Source organism: Panthera tigris, chromosome A3 (genome assembly GCF_018350195.1).
Source record: "Panthera tigris isolate Pti1 chromosome A3, P.tigris_Pti1_mat1.1, whole genome shotgun sequence".
NCBI lineage: Eukaryota > Metazoa > Chordata > Mammalia > Carnivora > Felidae > Panthera > Panthera tigris.
In genome coordinates, this window is record NC_056662.1 from 132613607 (window position 1) to 132638303 (window position 24697).

At 51.0% G+C, this 24697-nt stretch overlaps 1 protein-coding gene across 4 annotated transcripts in view; it reads right to left on the minus strand.

Moving 5' to 3' along the window:
• Nucleotides 1-24697, minus strand: part of ASAP2 (ArfGAP with SH3 domain, ankyrin repeat and PH domain 2) — a 170827-nt gene that overhangs the window by 17824 nt on the left and 128306 nt on the right. For all 4 annotated transcript variants that reach the window (XM_042982526.1, XM_042982525.1, XM_042982524.1 and 1 more), the window contains exons 12-19: nucleotides 23671-23758; nucleotides 20205-20253; nucleotides 19957-20123; nucleotides 16995-17128; nucleotides 9910-10004; nucleotides 3607-3796; nucleotides 2128-2213; nucleotides 523-638 (exon numbers count right to left, since the gene is read on the minus strand). In XM_042982526.1, coding sequence (XP_042838460.1) covers nucleotides 523-638; nucleotides 2128-2213; nucleotides 3607-3796; nucleotides 9910-10004; nucleotides 16995-17128; nucleotides 19957-20123; nucleotides 20205-20253; nucleotides 23671-23758 — 925 coding nt within the window. The remainder of the gene's footprint in view (nucleotides 1-522; nucleotides 639-2127; nucleotides 2214-3606; nucleotides 3797-9909; nucleotides 10005-16994; nucleotides 17129-19956; nucleotides 20124-20204; nucleotides 20254-23670; nucleotides 23759-24697) is intronic.

The following is a 24697-nucleotide window of genomic DNA, read 5'->3' on the forward strand; positions in this document are numbered from 1 at the left end:
GTGTGGCCTTCTTTGTGTTCTCTTTGCTCTCTGTTCCACAGTTCTTCCAAATCACTTCCTCCCAACACAGTCACCACCGCCTGCCCTCGGATGGCTGCCAGCGTGCCAGGGTCCCACGAGGGAGGGAGAAATGAAGGCCCAACAGATCAGGGTCCCTCGTGGAGGAGACTCGGTGCCACGAGTGGCAGTAAACAGTGTCTCTTCACTGCCCCGTAAGTAAATTTTCCACCCCGGGGCCAGGAAGAGACTAAGCCTGATGCTGGGTGGGGGTTCTGAACAGGAGGGCAAGACGCCCCAGAGCTTGTTCAAATTCACGTCCACGTGAGTGTTGCCTGTGGGGCTTGAGCTCTGCTTCTCATAACCTATAAAATACCTGCCGAAGGTGGGAGGTCTACGTATCGGAGGGAGGGCGACTGCTGACAAATACGGGACGCGGCAGCCGTGTGGGGCACGCGGGGAGAGGCCCCCCGCCTTCAGAAGGCAGGGCCCGCACACGGGGCCGGGCCGGCGCCACCCGCTCACCCGTCTCGATGGAGGCCTTCCCCCGCAGGAGCAGCTTCAGGCACTCGGCGTTGTCCGTCAGGCAGCAATAGTGCAGGGCGGTGCTGCCCTTCCCTGTCTGCTTATCCAGGTTCCCACTGGCCAAGAACGGGGACAGAAGAGAAAGAGCAATGAGGGGAAGGCCAGGGGGCCGGGCAGGTGAGCAGGGGAAGAGTCAAGCAACACCAGACGGTAGGGGATTTCTCCGAATCCCCCTCCACGGTGGGGGCACAGGGCAGCACCCCCGCTCGTGGGGGTGAGGCAGCCGTGGCGGAAGGCCACCAGGGAGCCAGCAACAATGGCAGAGAAGGCCAGAAAGGGAGAGAGGCACCCCAAAAGGCACCGTGCTCCCCAGACGTGGGACAAGCCACTCAACCCCCTGGTGGGCGAAGCCCTGAAACGTGGCTGTCATCATGAGGAGGAGGGACAGTGGGGCTTTGTGGCCCCGGGAAGGACAGATGGGGACGGTCACCAGGAGGAGACATCCACTGCTCTTCTCAGGACAGAACCTGCTACACTGTGAAAATAAGCATCTTCTGACCTCTCCCCTCTTCCTGCTGCCCCCCTTCCATTCTGGAAGAAAGGAAACCAGGATTTCCCTTCTCACGCTCCAACAATCTGCACTGGGAGAGGATGACGTCACTGAGCTGTTTCATCCAGGGTCCGCGGAGCCGCTGTCGCGCGCTAGGCGCTGGGCGGGCATTCGGGCTCCATCAGCGGGCGGCTTCCACTGAGTCCAGCAAACTGCTGACCGGCCCCCAGCCGCTCTGCCTCTGGCTACTTCTTCACTCTCTCCCCCAGCAACAGCAGGGAAAGGCAGAAATGCTGAATATGACCTTGCCATTGCACTGTGGAATTTTCCACTCCGTTTGGAGCCGTGTCAGCGGCCTGTGACCAGCATCTCCCGCAACACACGCCCCAAACCACGATCAGGGAGTCAAGATACACCTTAACGGGTGTTTGTGGCTGGCTGGCTGCCGCCAGGCAGGTGATAAACCAGAGTAGGGTGGGACGCACCAAGCAGCAGGACTATGCAGTGCACACACACGTGCACGTGCACACACACACACACACACACACACACACGTGCGTGCAGGTTCTTTAAAGGCTACTTCTAATGAAGATATAGAAACAACTTTTCAAACCAGACAAAATGCCCACAACCCGGTGTTGCAGTTTACAATCTCAGCTTAGGCGGGTGGCTCAGGTATGGATCCCTGTGTCCCTGTGACCTCTCCCCACTGCTCTAGGGTACCCCACCTGGGTCCTGTGGGACACTCACAAGGGACGTGAGTGTGGGGATGGCCCTGTGCACACAGGCGGTTGTGGGGGCCACGGACAGCCTGCCTTCCGGAGCCCAGAATTCAGATGTATCGATCTGAGATCTGCTGAGTCCCAGACGCCAGAAGCTGGATCTTGCAGATATCCCACGAAGGGTCTCTGTCTTCACGTCCTAGGGTCTCTCAGGACTGGCACCTGATGGCTCACTTCCTGTCCCACAGCCACATAATGAGGCAGGAACCTGATCCTTCCTCAGAAACAGCAAGGAACAAAATCAAACGCCTCCCCTAAGTTTAGAACACCTACCTGTTCTGGACTAAAAAGTCTACGATGTGGAGAGAAGTCCGGTCCACCGATCTGACTGCAAGATGCAGGGCAGTTTCATCTGGCTCCTGAAGACCAAAGAGAAACATTCCAGAATTCCAAGGGGAGCGTTCAGTTTTGTGTTCAATGTGAGCAAAACTGTGTCTCTCTCTTCCAAAAGCCTTTTATTCTTTCTTTCAAAATGCTTCTAAGACATATGGTGTCTCTCTAGTCTCCAGAGCAAACTCTGCTCTTGGGACCATTTCGAGACTGGTCTTCCTTTCTCCACAGAAAATAATGAGAAATTCAGGGAGTTCACCTCAAAGTCCCCTCAATCTTGATATTCCTATCTCTGCACTAACAACCTGAGGTGTTGCCTATAAGGTGCGTGTGGGGGTCTTCATCCAAAGACCCTAGGAAGTTTCCCCAGGCCTCTTATACCCAATCTTTTATACCTGCTGCCTGAATAAACATAAATTCTTATTTTAAAAAGAGCATTAGAGTTTTTCATTCTGTATTTACGGACAAGGCCAGGAGTGCTAATGCCCAGACTGTCTTCAATTTATACCAGGGGACACATGACCTCCACTGCCTTTGCTGAAAGAGTTCTGGAAGGTGGGGGAGGACTGACCAAAGGAAGATGGTCTCAGGTGGGTGGGTGGGCGAGAGGGCTGGAGGCAAAGGCAACATCCATGGAACAGGGAACGTGGGACAAAGAGGGAGGTGGCCCTCAATCCACCTGCCGGGCCTGCTCAGCCAGCCAGGGCCACTCCCCCGTCCTCTGGCTGGGGCAGGGCTCTGAGCTGGGCATGCCCTGAACCACCTGGGCTTGACTTCTCTCTGTCTCTCTCTCAAACATTGGATATCAGGCTCCATAGAACACGTGCTCGGCTGCTAAGGGGTAACGCCTGGCATCCCGCACCTTCATTATGAGGACAAGGAGGTTTCAAGGGAACGTGAGCGTGTGTCCACAAGGTCACCCGTGGAAGAGAATTAGGACACATGCCGAGCTGTGACACTGGTAGCCGGTTTCCTATGGGATCGATCCTGCCATGCTCGATCCCATGCTACCCTGAGACCCCACCCTCTCCACAAGGCTCTCCCAGGAAAGTGGGGGGGATCCCTCCTTCTCCGGCTCCCTCGGGGAGGAGGGCACAGGTGGGGAGCAGGCTGGGGAGCTCTCCCTCCCAGGGAAGCCTCAGGAGCTGCTCCTCAAAGTCTGGCCGTCAGCTGCCCTGCACCCAGGAGACAGGACCCTCTGGCCTCTGAGAAGATGCTCCCTCCCCCAGGGGATGGGCTTTCCTTCCAAGGCTGGCATCATATTTTTGGTTAAAGAAGAATAAACCATGAATTTCTCCCCAGAACCAATGTTGTCTTCCTTCAGAGAATTATACTACTTTCTCAGCATTTGTGATGACGCTGCCCTGCCACTCCCCAACCCCCTTTCTTTTCTTTTGTGAAAGTAGCAAGCCACGCTCTTACGTGTCCGTTGGCCAGTGGGATTTTTTCTGTAAGATCCACACCATCAGCATACGCTTGGAGTAATCCAAAAATATCCCTGGTTTTGACGGCCTCACAAAGGCTGTGGAGTTTGGCCGCATTATCCACATGCTTTTTCCTTGCGTATTTCCTCTCAATGTACTTGGCAGTAATGTAGTCCTTCCTGGCATTCCTGAAACCAAGCATAACTGCCTTGTAAATGATTAAGGGCCTCTATTCAAACGTATCTAACCTGCAATTATCTGTAACCGTTAAAAAAAAAAGAAAATCCTGCCTACACCTTCCTTGCAGAAACACTGGCGGGCAGGGAGCAATCTGCTGTGTGACCCTGGCAGTGCCTGTGTCCGGGGACACCAGTTTCCAACACAAGAGGCCTCGAGGCCCAGCGCAGGGTGACTGGGCCTCACTCAGGTGCCAACGGTAACTGGCCAGGTTAGGCAGGCTGGGAGGCCCTCCTTGAGAGCGAAGACCTTGTTGGGCCCCAGGGTGGCTCAGTCGGTTGAGCGTCTGACTTTGGCTCAGGTCATGATCTCGCGGTTTCTGAGTTTGAGCCCCGCATTGGGCTCATTGCTGTCAGCACAGAGCCTGCCTCGGATCCTCTGTCCCCCCTCTCTCTGCCCCTCCCTGGCTCGTGCTCTCGCTCTCTCTCTCTCTCTCTCTCTCTCTCAAAAATAAATAAACATTAAGGGAAGAAAGAGAGGGAAGACCGTTATCTTCTCGTTCGTGGGCACTGTGCCTGGCAGAAAACGCACCGCACATCTGATGAACCAGAACAAACTGTCAGCCTTTGTGGTCTATTTTCTGGCCTTCACATGGCATTGTGTTCACAGACTCTACCTCCCCCATGGAGCCTGGAACAGCACCAACTCCGGGGAGGCCAGGAGAAGTGTGGGTTCAGATCCCGCCCCCACCATACTGACGGTGTGTCCTGGGACAAGCATTTCATCTCTTTAGGCCTCAGGTCCTATTTGTGCAAACGTGTAACACACGCCCTCGAGGAACTGGGAAAAATACATGAACTGACACATTTGCTGGGTACATGGTGGGTCCTTAGAGCCCTGGAACTTGCTGATCGAACTTAAAAGATGGAGAGCAAGGGGTGCCTGGGTGACTCAGTCGGTTAAGCGTCTGATTTCGGCTCAAGTCATGATCTCTCGTGGTTTGTGGGTTTGAGCCCCACGCCAGGCTCTGTGCTGACAGCTCGGAGCCTGGAGCCTGCTTCGGATTCTGTGTCTCCCTCTGTCTGTACCCTCCCCCTGCTCATGCTCTGTCTCTCTCTCTCAAAATAATAAACATTAAAAAAAATGTTTTAAAAATGGAGAGCTAGAGAAACAGTAGCTCCTGGTCAGGAGGACTTTCAGCATTTTACTCCGAGGACCTTAACAAACAACAGCTGCAACAATAAAAAAAAAGTAGACAGGATTTTGAGAGCTACAGTAAAAACGAAATTCCCTGTGGCAATCAAGTGAGAAGGGGCAGGAAGCAGCCCAGCTACCCATCAGCCGGTGAAGGGACGAGCACACGTGGTCCGCCTACACAACGGAGTACTGTTCAGCCACATCGAGGAACACAGCTCCGACAGGCTACATCATGGCTGAGCCCTGAAAACATCGTGCGAAGGAAAAGGAGCCAGACGGACACACAAGGCCACATGCTGTATGATCGCATTTACACACAATGCCTGGAAGAGGCAAATTCGTCGGGACAAAAAGCAGATTAGCAGGGCTGGGGGGTGGGGGGTGAAGGACTGGAGGGGAGGGTGGAGTGGGTGATGCCTGACAGGCACAGCGTTTTGTTTCGGGGGCAGAAAAATGTTCCAGACTGCGGTGATGGATGCATACTCTGTGAGTAGGGTGAACGTCACTGAATCTCATTTATTTATTTATTTTTAAAATGTTTTACTTTTTTTTTTTTTTTTTTTTGAGAGAGGAGAGAGACAGAGCGTGAATGGGGGAGGGACATAGAGAGAGAGAGACAGAGACAGAGACAGAGACAGAGAGAGAGAGAGAGAGAGAGAGAGAGAGAATCCAAAGCAGCTCTAGGCTCCAAGCTGTCAGCACAGAGCCCAACGTGGGGCTTGAACCCATGAACTGTGAGATCATGACCTGAGTTGAAGTCGGACACTTAACCGATGAGCCACCCAGATGCCCCTGAATTTCCATTTAAATGGGCGAGCTGTATGGTATATGAATTGTATCTCAACAAAGCACGTCAGAGAAAACTGAATTCCACTGACGATACAAAAACTTAACTTTAGTCAACAGATGCACAGAAAACGACGCAACAGGATCGATTCCCTTGGCTCCTTTCTGGAAAGTGTGAAGCACACTGGAATTTCAAGAAATTGGGCGGGGGAGGCTGAAGGAAAAGCCAGGGCCTGGTGGTCAGCTCTGGGAGACCGCACAGTTCAGAGCCCGGGCCCCCGGTCAGACGGCTGCTCAAACGGGTTCCACTGCTTCCTGTCGAGGGGACAGCGGGCAAGCCCTTCCCGTGACCACACCTGCTCGCGGGGCTGTTGCAGGTTACACGAGATAGCGCAGCATTCTGGAAACGCCAGCTGTCAGGACCACAACAGCATGGGAGGAGGGGCCTCACAGTGAACCTGGTCGGCTCTTCTCAGCTCAGGGACTGTTCCTTCCCATCCTGCCGCCAGGGCTGTGCCAACTGCGTCTGCCGTCAGCCACCGAGCCCCTCAGGTCAACACCGCGGGCCCCAGGGGGCGATGCAGGTCTGGGAGCGGGCAGGCCAACGCCAGGCTCCCAGCGATGGGGGGCTACTCTCCCCACTACCGACCGCCTGCCCTAAGACACTCACTGCCTGGGTGCTAATGAAGTGTGCTAACACACTTTCCGTGCGTCACCTCACAAACGTCCAGCCCCTGGGCTTACAGGTCGAGCTGAGACAGGCGGTCTCATTTGGTCCTCACAACAAATGCTATCAACTTTTCTCGCCTCCCCCCTGCGGATAAGTAAACTGAAGTCTATCAAGAGGACCCAGAGTTCTGTTTCCACACACAGTGGGAAGCTCTCTGAGGGCCGCCCCTGCTCTCGGGGTCCAGGTTCTCCTCAGGGGGCCTCCTAGCACAGTGCGGCATGTGGGGAATTGCTTAGTGACGTTTTGGGCTCGATGACGTGCCACATGTGACAACCTGTCTAATGATTCAAATTCTCCAGGTCTCTTATGATGAGCGGTGGGACCAGACAGTTGTGAAGTTCTAGGTAGTTTCAGTAAAACCCTTGTGAGATAATCATCATTGCGACCTCCCCCTGCCTTCCTTGGAAGGGGCTCAAGACATCCCGGACCCTGAGTTCTTAATGTTATTCACCTATCCGGGGCTCTGTGACCCCTGGAGGTCACGCCCACACAAGCATGGGCACAGACCCGGTCTTTGCCACCACCACGCTCCACGGCTTCATGAAGGAAGTTTATTTACTTTGTCAGCGTGCTCCCCTCCCCACCTCTTGTTGTTTTGGAAAGGATTAGACTTTTGGAGAAAAGCAATGAACTTAAAATAACAACACATTTGGCACGTACTTCTGAAGGATGGGCCTGTGTAAGGTCCTTAATTGCAGAAAAGGAACAGCGCTGCCTCCATAAACAGACACAAATCTGCCTGCTTCCCCCTCCCACCTATTTCTCTCTCCACACCCACCCCCAAATCCAAAATCTGGGGATTCATAGGCCACTAGAGGGTCTGTGCCTTCCCTGTCAACAGATTTATGTGCAGATGGTATGTTGTCCCGAGATAAAACCAGAAGCATACACTCCTTTTCATCTGCAAGTAAAATACAGTTTATTTAAATAGCCACAGAGCTGGGACTTTATCTTTGACTTGTTGATTCATTAAATATGTATTGAACCACCACAAGCAACATATTGCGGTGGGAAATACAAAAATCAGGAAGACGTGATCTATTAGAGAAATATGTGTAAATACTTTGGTACGATATAAAGTGGCACGGAAGTTTTTAAAATAGAGCCAAAGGCTACAGGAGCAGACAGACCAGCAGTTAACTTCACCCGAGCAGGTATGAAAGCAGGTGGCGTTTTGCCATCACACTGGCCATCCGCCCTCAATTTGGGGGAAAAAAAAAGAGGGGGAGGGCTACACTTCCTTCTCGTTTGTGCCAAGGCTGGCGGTGGGTGGGGGGTGTTTCAATGCAGACAGAACGTTTATACTGAAGGAGTCAAAGCAGATCGTGTTCATGTTTTCGAAACATCTAGCCCCAGAGTAAACAAATTCTCTGCTTTTATAAGGCACCCCTGGTACTTGGAAGAAATTACTTATCAGACGCTTTGCTCAAAACTGATCAATATTACGGCGACTTGGGAGACCGGCACCTTCCCTGTCTGTCGATTAGACTGTAAACAAATGCAGCGTACCAGACCATGACATTTCCTTTGTTGAACGGGAGCTTCCAGCAATCTCGGGAAGAGCTGGCTCACCTCTGGGTAACCCTCCAATTGAAAGCTAAACGGAGAGGACCTTGATCTCTCAGGGTTTGTGGGATCGGTGTGTAGCACTTGAGTCGCCTCTACTGCCCACACCCAGGGTGAGCGCGCAGAGCTGAGGACACCACCTGGGTCCAGCTCTACCCAACTGCCCCGCTGACGACCACTCCGCTGGCTCTGTGAGCGGGCGAGGGTTGTCATATTAGAGGAGGGAGCTCAGAGCAGCCCCGGAGCCTGCCCAGGTCCCACGATTGGCTAAGGTCCTACGTCCTATACCACCTGCCTCTCCGGGTTTGGGTAAGAATACAGATTTGGAACTCAGATCTTCATGCAGAGAGGACAACAACCTAGGCTCGTGCCTCGTAACCAGTCCCACAAAACCGCTATTGCCAGCATCTGCTACAGGATTCCAACAGGAAGCGACCCTAATCCAACGCCAACCAAATGCTCATCGCAGATACCCGATACCTGAGGGGGTGTATCACAAACACGGTGTGTTCATGCCTGTACATGTCTAGGCTCTCTCACTGCATTGTTACCTCACCCAAATGCAAAAGAACACAGATCCCACCATCTCAGCTTCCCAAAGACAGGTCCCAACAAACTGGTTACAAACACTTAAATTCTCTGCCTTTGCCAAGGGCCTGTACTCCACCTGCTATGTGAAAAACCACTCCTAGAGCACTGTCCACGGCTCCTCACCTTATGTCCTTTAGGAGAGACCTGTGCCATCAATCCCCTCTCAACCTTCTTCCAAGGGCAATGTTGTCTCTGTAAAAGAATTTTTCTACTCTCTCTTATCACATTTTTCTCATTCCCTCCTGTCCTGCCGGATCACTGTGGTCCAGGCTCAGCACTCGAATGCAGGCGCTGGGTCTTTTAACTGCCCCGGGGACACCCCTTCTTCCGTCTGTCTGTCCCACCTTGCATTGTATGACAATAGGTGATCACCCTCCAGCCACCTGGAGCAGAGAGGCCATCCACTGCCCGGACCTGCCAGTCTTCCGTCCACCTCTCACGCCCAAAGACCAGTGTAAGCCGGGTGACTTATGCTCTATTTGATAAGACTGGCAGGAAAATCTCCTGTAAGCTCTGCCCCATCGGGCCAGCCGGATGCATGAGGCACAAAGCTTCTCGGTCAGGTTTTGGGTCAAAAGTGAAACAAGAATAAAAAATTCTTGTTGAAGAAAACAGCACACTCTCCACATTTGCAAGGACACTGGGCCAGAAAAGGATACGTGGCTCAGAATCTATGCAGAGAGGGGTGCCTGGGTGGCTCAGTCGGTTAAGCGTCCGACTTCGGCTCAGGTCGTGATCTTGTGGTTTGTGGGTTCGGGCCCCGCGTCGGGCTCTGTGCTGACAGCTCAGAGCCTGAAGCCCGCTTTGGATTCCGTGTCTCCCTCTCTCTCTGCCCCTCCCCCGCTTGTGCTCGCTCTCTTTCTCTCCCTCTCTCTCAAAAATAAACATTAAAGAAAATTTTTAGGATCTATGCAGAGGGAAGGGGCTTGAACTCCCCTGATGCAGAAGGTGAGGGGGTACCCATATGCCACCAGTGAGGGCGACACTCCTCACTCCTCTGTCATAGACCTAGAGCATCGGCCAAAGCTGCCTTGCTGTGGCTTCTTCCTAAGAAAACCAGCCACACCAATTTTTTTCATCTGGATGCCCAAAAAGGTGACTTGCCAGAGAAAAAACGAAAACAAACCAGGGTGATCTATTCCCCAACGAAACAACAACTGAGATCCCCTACACCTGTTACTGTCCTGCCTCACGGGGCTTGGGTACAAGGCCAGTCTTTGCTCAGAAAACAAAACCAGGCAGGTCCATACTTACATGTCGCTGCCCGGGTTGGGTTTGACCGAGTCCTCAGCCGGAAGGCAACACTCCATGATCTCATTGAAGCCTGCATTCCCAATATTCTTGGCAAGCTGCAAAAGGAGAAGTCTATTTCAGGATACTCAATTATTAATGCATTCCACTGCTGCACACTACTCATGCGTTGATGATTTATTTAATGGCCACTAAGAAATAGAGCAATAAAGTGGTTTGCCGTTAATAAAGATGGACAAAACCCAAACCCCAAAGGTACTCGTAAAACTAGAGATAAGAAGCAGCAGGTCTATTACAGAGAAATGTTCTTATAAAACGTCCCCTGGATAAAGCACCGAGGTGGACAGGAAGGGGCAGTAACTTGGTCCAATGTCAGTTTCCACCCTTATTCCCTCCCCCGAAAAAACCTGTGCTCCCACTGAAATGGACCTAAAAAGATCTACTTATGCCAGCAAGGAGGCGGCTCTCATCCAGTGGAGAGTGCTGGGCCAGGAAGTCAAGACTCAGGTTCAAATCACGGTTCTATTCCCTGGCTTTGTGACCACATGCAAGTCAGTTTACCTGAGTTTCAATTTCTCACCAGTAAAACAGGGATGGTACCTACCTTGTAAAAATAATAGAGTGGGGCAATTTAGGTGAAAGCCTAATTCGGTTCCATAAACCGAAGCACAAAAATGTACTTGTTCCAAATGTAAGGTCCTCATGCAACGATCAACTTTCTTATTCATTAAAATTTAAATGAACACATTTTAATCAACGCTTCCTGAATACGAGGCAGTGTGTTCAATGCAGCTAGACTAGGGAGACAACTGTCACGGCTTGTCTTAGTCAAGCACAATATGGCAACTGGCACCGTCCTGAGTGGAGGCACAAACTGGGTGAGCAGGAGCTCCTTAAAAGCAGGGGTTTAATCACCTTATTTGAGCACCCAGCCCAGCACCTGACAGAGATTAGCTTCTTCAATGTTTAATGAAACCGAACTGAAAGGCAGCACCTGGCCCAGGGCTCTCACGAGAACAGATAGTTCACCTCCCGCGTTGAACAGGGCACAATGGGGCACGTGGAGCCTCTGATATCTCTGTTCTCGAGCAGTGACGCGGACACAGGGTCACAGGGCATGTTCTGGAAGATCAGGCGGCTGCCTGAGCACCCCTTCTCTCTCCAGGGGTAAGTGACTGAAGTGACAGCCAAGGGGATCTGAGTTAGAGGAGCCTGAACTTTCTGGCGGTGAGAAACGTGAAGCAGTGAAATGGGATTGCGAGGGACACCGCCGGACAAGGGATGTGCGACACCTTAGTAACCGTCCGATGCACTTCCTGATTTTACCGTCCTTGGTAAAGTGAACACAGTGTCCTAGATGGCTCAGAGCACCAGGCACTAAGCAGCCCCACCTGGGCCCTCATTCCCGGCCTGGTGGCCTCAGGCCATTGTCAGGGGACAAAACCCTGGGGCTGCCTCACTGTGGTTTCCCCAAGAATGAGGCTGATGGCCAGCCACACCAGGTGACAGCGCCCATGTACCACGGACGCAACGCCCGCAATGATTTCTTGGATCGTCAGTGTCAGATCCGGGACTGAACCTCAGCGTCAGAGCCCCTGTTTGGAGCCAGGCATGGCTGAATGACCCCATGCTTCCGTGTAATGTGGACACCGTGCCCTCGCCAGGCACAGTCGTCTCTCTTCAGAAGGTAAGTGACGGAACGGGCCCCAGCGCCCTTCTGCGAGCGAGGGCCCCGCATGCCTCTGAGTCTATGGTAAGCAGATGGGAGGTGGGGCGTGAGGAGGAGAATTCCCCGCGAATCAGCTGCCTCCCTTCTGCTTGGACTTGGCTGGTTTACCAGGGGACAGCTGGTCCAGGGAGCCACCGCATCCGTGCGTCACACTTGCCCAGTGCAGAGAAATGTGCCGCCTCACAGTTTCGCCAAGTTCCAGTGAACAGTTCAGCCTGCAGAGGACTCCTTTAGAATCATCAACAAAAGCAAAGCATTTGCAGATGGAAGCTGCAGGGTCACGTCGAGAAAATGCGGGTCCCAGTGGGCCCAGTGGGCGGGAGCCAAGGAACCAGGAAGGCTGGTGTTATGCAGCCCCCAACACACATGCCCCCCTACTCCTGGAGGTCTCCCTGCGGCAGACACGGGGCCAGATCAGATCTAGGAAGGTCTGGGGCACTTTAAGTGCTACATCACTCAGCAACGCAAATCCCAGCCCCAGGTCAGTCCGCGAACGCACACCGAGACCTCAGATGCGCTCGGTACCGAGCATGAGACACAACCCTGCTTGGGGGAAGCTCTGAGCTCAGTCTTTTTTGTTTTGTTTTGTTTTCTTTTTTAAGTTTATTCACTTTTTTGAGAGAGCACGTGCACGAACAGGGGGAAGGCAGAGAGAGAGGGGGAAAGGGAATCCCAAGCAGGCCCCGTGATATCAGTGCAGAACCTGACATGAGGTTCGATCTCCCGAACCATGAGATCATGACCTGAGCCGAAATCTAGAGTTAGATGCTCAACCAACTGAGCCACCCATGTGCCCCAGAGAGAGCTCGGTCTAACGAGACAGAGGTGAATACAGAGAAATGCACGGTGTTGGGGGCTGGGAAAGAAGTCCACACTGAGCACAGAGTATGGAGACAGCAGGTGTATGTCAGCAGGACAGCTGCCTGGTCAAGACGCCCACGACACCACACACACCCTGCGTGGAACCCTGGGTCCCTCTCCCTCGCTGCACGGAAGCACCTGAGGATGGGGACAGAGTCGCGTGTTTCTGGAGACTCTTAGCACTGACCTGTGCCGGGCCTACGGACCCAGACCGAGACCTCAGACTTTACCCAGAAATTGTTTTCCGAGTTTGGGGTGAGGATGGGGAAAACCTGCCCGTTTTACTGTTTCCGGAGGGAGGGAAATCTGCTGTGACCTTCTTCCCTGCTCTTACGCTCCCCGAGGGGAGGAGCGGGCAAATGACAAGAAAGAACTTCCGTGACTGTGGGCCTCAGCACCGCCACACACACAGGAGGGGCTGTGGGCTCCTCCTGTTCCCGCCTGTGTGAACCTCATCAACCAATCTGGCTTCTTTCAACAACGAATCAGACTTTTGATCTCTCAACTGGTCCCAAATCCAGGAGTCGGCTGCTTAACTGAGTCACCCAGGCGGCCCTGGCCTCATTTTTAAAGACAGAGTTCTTGTTTGGGTCAGACACAGTGTATGTAAAGCACCCTAGGACAATGCCTGAGTGTAACAGTTGCTCAATAAATGGTAGCTGGGACCACATTTCTTGCTGCCCTTAGGGTCCTGAGAGCAGCTTTGCTGCAGTCCCAGGGGAAACAGCGGTTCCAGCTGTGAGCTATGAGCTCACAGAAGACTTTGGAAGAAGATTTTAAAATTACAGACACAAATAAAATTTCGTAATATCAGAATTCCCTTTATTTCATGTTTGAGGTCAAATTGATCATATGATATGAAGACCCCAGGACCAACGGTACTATCTTACACGTGAGCTGGAAATCAATGCTGAAACGATCTGTGTTGGGGCAGGAGAATCTACCTTTCCAAAATCTGTATTTACCAGGAGGGTTTCTGAAAGTGGGTTTGCTTTGAAATCTGAGGACACTGAGCGCACACGCTAGCGGGCCAGTTCAAGTGGGGTGATCTCCCAGGACGAACCAGTGCTTCACGCACTCATGTGTTTCCACTGAGTAAGACATGATTCTGACAGCAGGTAGAGGGAGGAGAAGATGACTGCTAACTAGCCACCTTCGCGGATGCCGCCGAAACCCGTTCAGGTAACATGGAAATCAAGCATATGCTCTGAAACCAAAATAAAAAAAGAAGGAAATGAGACGTTTCCGTAGCACATACGTGTGTTTCCAAGGGAACAGTGTGCAGATGCGAAACCAGAAAGTAATTTATGGAATTAAGCAAAATGATTTTTATCGTGATGAATAATACGGTGAGGCCATATGGGAGGACAGGAGTGACCATCTATGTGGTGAGGGTCTGTTTAGGGTCAGCCAAGGATGAAAGTCTGCGCCCATCACAGCGCATCACCCTGAGATTCGGGCTCCAGGACTGACTTACCTGAAGGGCAGAGACTCACTGCACCTGTAAAGCAACTTTGCCCAGGATTCTCCCCTGGAGACGCTGGGAGTTAACTTTCCAGGTCACCTCTTATTTCCTCTCATAGGGTGCAAGGCGGCTCAATCAACATTTGCTACACAAGAACACACACTACGACAAACTCAAGCAGAGACCCTGATGTCCCTGCTCTGCACATCCTCAATGTTCATACTTGCAGCAGAAAACCGGAGTGGACTCTCCCTGTGGATTCATACGTTAGGACACGTGGATTGTTCTTCTGAAAGGATTCAGTTAAAGTCATTCTGGAGTAGAGAATAATGAGAGCTAATCCTTCATAGTCTTTACTGTGTGCCAACGTAATGCTAAACACACACACACACACACACACACACAGGTCTATGTGTCAAGCCTTCAGGAGATCTTCTGTTCAAGCATCCAACTGTCTAAGCAGAATAAAAATAACCTGGGTGCTTCAAAAAGGCTTGAACTTCTCATGTTTTAGAAATGAATCCTAACACCCTGACAAACACAAGTCAAGCCATGCAGTGCTTGACTTAACGGCTGAGCGGTAAGGGTTCTGGGCAGGACATCAGGCTCACTGTCCTGGCACGCGGTGGGTGGGGCTGGGGAGATGCCCACCTCCCGTGAGCAACCAGATGACCACACAGGCAGAGCTGAGGGGCAAGAGGAGAGCGGGGAGAACCCCACAAGACTCGGGGGCCTTTTCCCTCTGTTTTTCTGCAACAACTGGGGGTGAGGCAGACCAGGAGAGTCCGAAACTAAGGCAGAGATCAGGTTCTGAAAATACCTGCAGATACTAAATAAGCAGTCTCTCCTGATGGCTCAAAAGGGCTGACAGCTGGCCAAATGTTAACCCCCCCTGTGAGGAGGTGCAGACAGAGGCTCTGGGAGATAAAGACCAGGGTTCTAACCAGGGGTCAGAAGCCACCTCACTGTTTCACCAAGACATGAACATCTTCCCTTCTACCTTCTTTGGTGTTTTCCTGCTTAGTAGGCAAGAGTCTCATGAAGACCATCATTTTAATATTTAAGCAGGTGTAACAGATGTGCTGGGGTCAAGCCTCGACCAGCTCACGAGAGCCATTATTAAAATTACATTATATAAACTCCTAGTTAAGTAAATTACACTAAAAACAAAGTAATAAGTGCTCAAAACTCATCACCTCCTAATCATTTTACTATTCTGTTTCTGAAGCCACGGACAACCAGTGTTTGTGCGGTGAACTCAGTTACATTCAGTGGCTCACGCTGGTTACTGACGATGGCACAGAGTTGAGAAAATGGCCACGGCGGGAGTACAGACATCTGTGGACCGGCTGACTACAAAGCAGGGCTTTCTTTTTCTTAAACATTTGCTGGGGATGGGGGATGGGGGGTGGAGGGTGGGGAGTGGGGGATAGGGAGGGACAGTAGTGATGCTTAAATGCTCACCACACAGCAGGACAGGCCACCACAAGGACCAGTTCGTTTCCCAGGCTCTTCAGAGGTGAATCGTGAGCTCTGGATTAAAGGGTCCCGCCCTAGATCTGGCACTTTAATAACTATACAACCTCGGGTACATTAAAACATTCTAAGCCTCAGTTCCTCTGTCATAAAGAGGGGATAAACAGCAAGGTCGCTGGGTTGTAGTGAAGGACAAATGAACTAATACATACAAAGAGCTCTGAGAAGTGCTTAGTACAAAATAAGCAATTATTATGTCACCACAAATCACTTAACACTTCCCGCTGTTTTGAGGAAGTCAGTATGGCAGCAGACCAACTGCCAAGGGTTACCAGTGCTTCCTGAGAATTGGTGTTTCTTTGAAAATATACTGTGGGAATCTCAAGGCTAACCAAAGTCAGTTACCCAGGCTACCTCTTGTACACACACAGCTCCACCGCGGAGGCTGAATGCATCACGACAGTAACAAGAACGGCATCGTGGAACCAGGAAGACACTGCCTGAGTCTTGCTGAGTCGCGCTCCATTTCTAACTTGAAGTAATCAGGGACGTGACCAACCGGGCGACCAGAATTCACTCTCGTTTCTCCCAGCTTCACCTTTCAAGACCATAAAGGAATCCTTTGCCAAGACCAGGAAGATTTGACAAGATAGTTCAAAATGCATTACAAGTTCAGACCCTGGTTCTAGAGTAGTCATCGATAAAATTTATGGCCCCTTGAGAGGTATACTGACCACAATAATTGATTTCCTGTCAAGATGATTGCTCTTTTCATTACAGTCAACGGCGATCTATATCCACTTAATGTTCACTGCCCAGTGCCCAGCTACACCAAGAATTTCAAACACTGCTTCTCAACCAGCAATCACAGGCTTTGAAAACAGTCCACCAAAGCTCCATTTTAGGTGGCCTCCAAACAGCTAGTGTGATGTGCCTTTTCCTCCGTGGGGCTGGTCTCAATACTCCGGATGTTACTTCACAGAAAATGCTTCAACCTCCCAGTATCCTTCTATACCACGCCGCAAGGCTCATATGTTATCACTGAGCCAAAAAGGAAAGCCTTCTTTAGAAACAAAGGCAGTAAAAGCAGAGGCCGAAATCTCACCCAGAGAGTGACAGTAGAGGCAGGGGAAAAGTGGGCCGGAGGCCTGAGCCATGTCGTGACCACAGACTCAGCAGGGATCTGCTGGGGGCTCCGGAGAACGAGCCCTCAACTGTCCCTGGGCTTTCCGTTGTGCACACGTTTAAGGAATGGGGTGACCTAGACTGTGTCGCCATCGTATTCCACGTCGTACACACGTCTCAGCTCTCCTTTTTTGTGTCACTTCACTTTATTCGTTTAGGAAGAAGGTTTTACAACAAAAAGTGCCTTCAACTACCAGTAGCTGAGAAGGAGGAATTACCACTGAGGTTCTCATTGCCCAAACCCATCTGGCAAGAATCAACAACCATCAGCCAGGGGAATTGCAAGAAAGCAAAATGGGTTCGAACGCCAAAATGAAAACTTAGAATTCGGTGCATTCATTTTCATTTCAAAATCAATGATTTGAGAATTACCAGCAGCTCAGACGTTCCCAATACATCTAACGTCAGGGACTGCATCCTGGAATAGTGAACCCCGAGCTCTCGGTGGATTCCGGAACACTCAATACAGGTCAGGATGCCCAGATTGGTGGAGAGCCAGGTAGGATCTGCCAAAGAGAACAGGGAATGTTGGAGTTCGCAGCGAGTGCAGGGCTGGGGTCACAACACTTTTCCCATATAGTTATTGCACATGGAGTTTTGAGCATGAGCATTTTCTCAACCCTGGACACAGCTGGAGCCCCCCTTCATCACTCATTCTGCATTACCACCCACTTACACACAATACACACATATGCACCTGTCTGCTCCCCCTCCCTCCATTTACTTACTCGTTTATCCTGCCCACCCTTCCGTTCATTACGAACTCCCAAGTGACAGGTGTGTGTCCAAGAATAAACAGGACACAGTGCCCTCTAGTGGCCACAGGCCCCTGAAGGCTGTCCTGAATACAAACCACGCCCATCACCAACCCTGGTCACACCAGCAAAGGGGAGAGAAAAAACGAGGGCCGCCAGTCTAGTGCTGTACAGGGAACAGACTTAAGACAGGTCTACATGTTCACAAAATGCTAACAATCATGACGGAGAACACACTATGTGCTGATGCCACACTCTGTGCTCAACACTTCGGTGGCAGCAGAAATAGTTCCGAGTGCAAGAGCTTCTGCAATTACAGATGCTGTCACCTGATCCTTCTTCAGCACACACGAGAAGGCCAGCAGGCAAACAGGGCAGGGGTCTTCATGGTGCTCCCAAAGGAGAAGGGGCTTGCTCGAGGCCGCAGTGGGTGCGGAGCCAGACGCAGTCCTGCCTGGGCCCGAGCCCATGCTGGCACGGTGTCACCGAGCTTCTCCCGGAGCACAGCTCCTAAGTCACTGAGCCATCCTACCGTGTGCTGGGTACACAGCAGACACCCAAGGGATGCGTGACACACGAATGCTGAGTGTACCGAAAATGGGGCGTTCAAAACAAAACACGCCAGAGCACATTACCCCGGCCCTTGCGTACCGTTCTCTTGCGAATTACCTGCTCCCCTTAGAAACTTGCTGCGGGGAACTATCGCAACCTTGGTCACCAGCGAACTGTCACGTTACTTTTTCAAAGTTCAAGCTATAAAAAATTTTACCCATTTGGGAAACTTCTGGGCATCTGTGTTTGCATTTCTGCCATACCGGCCGTAGTACACTTTCGGGAGGCAGGAGTATGTTTAGATCACTTTATATCAATTTTCACGTCAGCTATCTTGTCCATTTCCAAACAAAAACGTCCGCAGCTTTGACTTCTTTATGAAAGTGTCTTAAAAGTCCCAGTGAAGTGCTACACAGCCCTCTTTGCTTAAGAAAAAGCACAATTAGGGTCACCCGGGGGGCTCAGTTGGTTAAGAGTCCGACTTCAGCTGAGGTCAAGATCTTGGGGTTTGTGAGTTCGAGCCCTACATTGGGGTCTCCTCTGCTGTCAGCCCGGATCTGCCCGCCCCCACCCCCCTTGAGCTTGCTCTCAAAAATAAATAAACATTACAAAAGAAAAGAAAAGAAAAAACACAATTCACTACTTACCACTCCCTACACCTCATTTCCTGCCAAAAGGTACTTTTTAATGGATCCAAGACCCTGAGGGAATACCTACCCCTCACTACCCCCAGACATACAGCTTTTTTGGGGCAATAGGAACCTCCTGGCAATTCTCAACTGCCCACTCTATTTTTGTTGTGTGCATTTAAAAAAAAATTTTTTTTTTTAACGTTTATTTATTTTTGAGACAGAGACAGAGCATGAACGGGGGAGGCTCAGAGAGAGAGGGAGACACAGAATCCGAAACAGGCTCCAGGCTCTGAGCCATCAGCCCAGAGCCCGACGCGGGGCCTGAACTCACGGACCGTGAGATCATGACCTGAGCCAAGGTTGGACGCTTAGCCGACTGAGCCACCCAGGCGCCCCTGTTGTGTGCATTTTTTTAGAAGAACGGTCATAGAACTGGAGGAATGAAGAAGGTAACTGACACTCCACAAGCTTTCTCATTTTGTGAATGTTCAGGAACAGCTATCCCAAAGCTCCCAAAGCACCCTTCCTCCTTAATCAGAATAACTCCACTCCTTAAGCTTTTGAAAATACCAGCTCTTAGAATCTGCAATGATACCGCTCTATGTCCATTACAGAATGGAGCTCCTCATAGGCTTTATCAAAACGCAGACATCAACACCTCTTTTCACAGAACGTGACGCCTGGAAGGGACCGGAAAACAATCTCGACCAGTTCCTTCATTTTCCATACAGGGAAACCGACAGCTAACAAAGAAAGTGGCTCTCCTGGGGTCACAGACTAGACAGCGGCTTAAAGTCACTGCACAAGTTCTACAAAGTAGCACAAAGGGAGGCTGGAGTAAATCCCGGGAAAAGCCGCCCGACGCAGCCTCCGAGCCAACACAACGAGCAGATGACCTTGGTCTCACCCGCGTTCTGTGCTTCGGCGTTTGTGTCTCAAAAGGCTTTATTTTTTTTTTAATTTTTTTTTTAATGTTTATTTATTTTTTGAGACAGAGACAGAGCATGAACGGGGGAGGGTCAGAGACAGAGGGAGACACAGAATCCGAAGCAGGCTCCAGGCTCTGAGCCCTCCGCACAGAGCCCGACGCGGGGCTCGAACTCACGGACCGTGAGATCATGACCTGAGCCGAAGTCGGACGCTTAACCGACTGAGCCACCCAGGCACCCCTCAAAAGGCTTTAAATCTTTTCAGCTCTGTGAGGCCATCTTCACGCTCCTGTGTCTTCCCACCCTCCCCCTGGAGCTATGCACACGGCCCCGTGGGCCACGAGCTCCCGCACGGGCTCGCTGCACGCAGCTCTGTGTCTGCAGTGAAAGGGAAAATCCGTGACTGGTTTCCATGAATCGGGATGAGAGTCAACGGAGGGGTGGGGCGGGGAGGGGCGGGGCTCACCTGGCGCCCCGCAGTCGCAGCACACGTCATTGCCCGTCATCCTCTGCACTTCCGCGATGATCTCCTTGGTCAGCTCTTGGACGATGTTATTTTCCCCGGTGTTGTCATCCCCCTTAAATGCATTGTTTAAAGCTTCTTCTTTGCTGTTCTGCAGCACAGACATCCATCTAGAAAAATGAGAGAGATGCTGTGTTAAATCCCAGGGACTGCCGAGTCCCGGCCCCAGGGCCCACCCCCGAGGAACTTACATTTGGCATTCCTGTTCGTCTTCTGCTTGGAAGTGGTACGTCCTGTCATCTGCATGGCAAGAGAAGTTTTATCAGCTGGGAGCCCGGCACAGTAATCCGTACACAATACCGGCAGAAAGTGGTTTATAATTAACCTCGGGAATGATCTTAACTCTCTGCTGCGAAATGAATGATTTGTACAAAATGGCGCACTCTCTCGCGTCCTTCACCCGCCTTGCCTGCCCTTGCTCGGTGATTGTGGCTTTGGAATCCAAACTAACAAACCTGTCCACATCCAAGCTTAAGAAGAGATAAAGCTTCCCCAAACAGGAGCTACTCAGGGATGGAAACCATCATTATCCTTTCAAAGGCTTTGTTTTCTTGAACTCGCCAAGAAGTTGGCGCCCCAAAAGTAATTGTTACAGCCCCTTGAATAATAAAAGCCTTTTCTAAATGAGTATCTCACATGTTTTCTGGCCTTAGAAAAAGATGAGAAATCCTAACCACAGGCCGTGGGAGTGCTGTCTTACAAACACCATGGAAGCAGGAGGAACAGCTGAAGGCTGTTGGGACACCAGATCCTTTTTTAAAAAAATCTCTTTAATGTTTATTCATTTTTGAGAGACAGAGACAGAGCACGAGTGGAGGAGGGGCAGAGAGGGAGACACAGAATCCGAAGCAGGTTCTAGGCTCTGAGCTGTCAGCACAGAGCCCGACGTGGGGCTTGAACCCACAGACCGCGAGATCATGACCTGAGCTGAAGTTGGACACTTAACTGACTGAACCACCCAGGCACCCCTAAAATAATTTTTTTTTAATTAAAAAAAAAAATTTTATTTTTAACGTTTATTTATTTTTGAGACAGAGAGAGACAGAGCATGAACAGGGGAGGGGCAGAGAGAGAGGGAGACACAGAATCCGAAACAGGCTCCAGGCTCTGAGCAGTCAGCACAGAGCCGGACCGCGAGATCATGACCGGAGCTGAAGTCAGACGCTTAACCGACCGAGCCACCCAGACGCCCCTAAAATAATTTTTTTTAATGTTTATTTATTTTTGAGAGAGAGACAGCACGAGCAGGGGAGAGGTAGACAGAGAGGGAGACACAGAATCCAAAGCAGGCTCCAGGCTTTGAGCTGTCGGCACAGAGCCCGATGAGAGGCTCAAACTCACAAACCTCGAGATCATGACCTGAGCCGAAGTCAGATGCTTAACCGACTGAGCCACCCAGGTGTCCCTGTTGGGACACGAGATCTTACACTCACACACAGCCGTGTGCAAACACGGCGATGTCTCCAAGGGCTGTGCCAGACCGCTGACCCCTGTACGCAGAGCAGAGAGGAGGGGCATGTGATGCGCTATTCTTGCCCCAAATGCAGAGCCTCAGGCCCCCGTGGGAAAGCAGCGGAGAAAACTAAGGGACATTTGACCAAAAAAAGGATCAATCTTCTTCAAAACAAGTATCAAGGTCACGGACGACCAGGAGAGGCCTCACAGAGTGAGGGTGACTCTGGGGCCTGCGAGACTCACATCTGGAGCAGCCTCCTCACTGCCTATAGTGCAGCCTGACTTCTTCTCCAACCGCCAAATGTTTAAAGGCCTCGCTCATCGTGATACAGGTCCCACTAGCCTGGTGAGCAGGCGGGGGAGAAACAGAGAGGGTGACAGCCTCGTTTCCTGAGTCAGGCACAATCGGAAGTGAACCCAAACCCAAACCCCAACCTTCTTGGGATGTGCAACAAACCAGGGTTTCACTGCTCTGTGGCGGCTCCCTGGATCACTCCCGTGGGGTCTGGCTGTTTTTTGGAATTCTCTGAGACAAGCAAAGCCACACGGCACTGGGACAAAGCATTTTCACCAAACTACCCTCAGGAGAGTAACACCGTTTGAAGACTAGGATGAGAAATTTGTAGGATCGGGATTCACTCTAGTCATGGAAGGAGAGCGGGAAGAAGAAGAAATGAGCTTTTCTCAAAGAATGACAATGGATTCTGGCACATTTATGAAGGCTCCTCAAACCGAATTCAGCAAGGCCTTCTGGGTGTCTGAGGCAGGAAGCCGTGGCCTGAAGAGGTTTATCATGCAGCAGGTAGTACATCAAAGATACTGAAGGCATCTTGGCAAACGTCAGCCTGCTGGAGCGCTCATGCGAAACCAGATTTGCACAGGCCCGCCTTCCCACACGTCCCAGGAAAGCGGTGACACACGCCTGCCATCTACCGACCCTCCTCGGTGCCTGACCGGAAGTTACAGGCGTGCGGGCTGGAGAGTGCTTCTGGGTTGTCTGCAAGAGTGGAAGAGATGCTCCCATGACCCTCTCATGGGAGGTCCCCAGGGGTGCTGAAGGTGCCCGGGGGCAAGCTGACTGGCACCCAGTAGTTAACGAAGCTTGCCCGGTTGTGCACACATCGGGGGGCAGATGTGAACACTTCTTAGGGACATGGGGTTTGAAGCAGGATAAAGTCAGTTTTTATTTTACAAATTAGTCTGGAATCTGAAGGACAGAACAGTGCCCAAACCCTTTAGGCACATCACACTGCTCGACACTCTCCTCCAAATTAGTACGGTGTGTATTAGAATAGGGAAACCAGGGAACGAGGGTAAGCTGCCATGGGCCTCTGCCTCCTCACCCAGACTAGTGGAGGTGGTAATAATTACCTCGTAAGCTTGCTGTGAGCAATAAATTACACCGGAAATAACTCCCTAGCCCTCAATAGTGTAATCCAACAGACATCTCAGAAAGCAGCCACTCACACTCTGGGAAACTGAGGCAAATAAGAAAGCACCCACCTTCCGAAAATGTATGGTACAGACTTTTCCTCTATAAGTACAACTCTTGTGCCCAAATCCCTCGTGACCCTCTTGTGTAAGGGGTGCTGGCCCCTTCCTTCCCCCAAACTGTAACCCTGCCACCTAAATGGGCCAGGAACAAAAAAGGCCAATGTTGTTTCCTTTAAAACACACTCGTCCATTCCTTTTTCCTTAGGGATGCCGAGTAGACACTCAACACAGCAGATGGTTCTGTGGTCACTCTGTCATGTGTGCCACAAAAGAAGAAAGACGTACGGAAGCAGGAAGACTAATTCTGTGGTGGGAAAGGCAAAATGATTTCAAAAACCAAAGTTTCCAGGGTTTTGCCAAAGACCTTATCACATTAGCCGTGCAGCATGTCTAACATCACCCAAACCACGGAAGCCTGGATGACAGAGTCGTCCTTTTTTATAGTTAAGTGAAGGGATTTCAGGCTTGAGGGCCAACCCAGTATAATCTCCGTGTTTACAGGAGCCCATGAGGAGAGCGGGGCCGCCCTCAGCGTCAGGTCCTACACTGGACACCAGCAAGCAGACAATTATGAGTGGAAAGAAGAAGGTGTGGATGTCACTTGAAAGGAAGGCATTTCTCCTCGACAGTCAATTCTCTGAAATGGGATTGATGCCCCAGCAGCCAGTTTAATTTCTCGGTGGAGCAAAATCTGAGAAACAAACTTACGTGAAATAAGGTCAAAACACTTTTTCTCCTCGGGGTTGGTCTTCACTTGACAGGTTAACAGGTTGAGCTTCGCGGGAGGCCGGTTAGCCTGTTTAGAAACAAAGGAATGGAGATGGGTGGGAAGGAGGACAAAATCATACCGCAACATTTCTCACTAAAATACAGCAAGAACAGGATTTCCACCAGTTTGCAAAAAGATCGCTTTCGGAAGGCAGATTTTGTGTAGGAAGACACAACACAGGCACGACACAGGGTGTCCTTGAATCTCAGCTCCCCGGAGGGCAAGCTGCCATTCCCTGGGAGGGACACTTGGTGGCCCACACACCCACCCGGCCAGGGGGACAAGGGCTGCTGGCTTTGAGGTCGATAGCACTGGGCTTCCTGAGAGCAAAATGCTCCACGGCTAAAGCTCCGAGACATTCCTACCGATGACACAGATGGTTGGCTGGGTGACTTGGGCACCAGCTCTATTTCTGGTGAGCTTAAAAGTGTTTCCCTGAGTGTAAACACTTGCTTCTAAGGAAAGAAATCTCACAGCACAAAAATGACAGAGAAATAATTTTCCCTACTTTTTGAAGTCACGACAGGTAATAGATAAATAACGTTAAATGCTAAACATCTGTCACTTACGTTTCAACAAAACCCAACTCATTCACATAAATACCCCGAATCTCCCCAACACAGTGGCAACAAAAGATCACAATTCGTTTCTGGCAGACAGGTCTCAAAATGGGTATTTTACTACCGTTTCAAAAACTACCACAGGTAGTCCAAAAACAAGCAAAGATCAAAGGATAACATAATTTTAGGGGGGAAAAAAAAGAACCTGTGACTATTCAAATGGCAAAATGTCTCTCAGAAACCTTGGAGAACTCTCCAAATATGAATGGGCTTATCCTACCCACCTCCCAAGCTGCTGAGGGAAAGACCGAATAAAATGCTCTATATGTGAACCTCCTGTTCAACCTCCTGTGGCTGCCGGCTGCATTTACAAGTTGTAAAGGCTTGGATCTGGGATTCAAAGAAA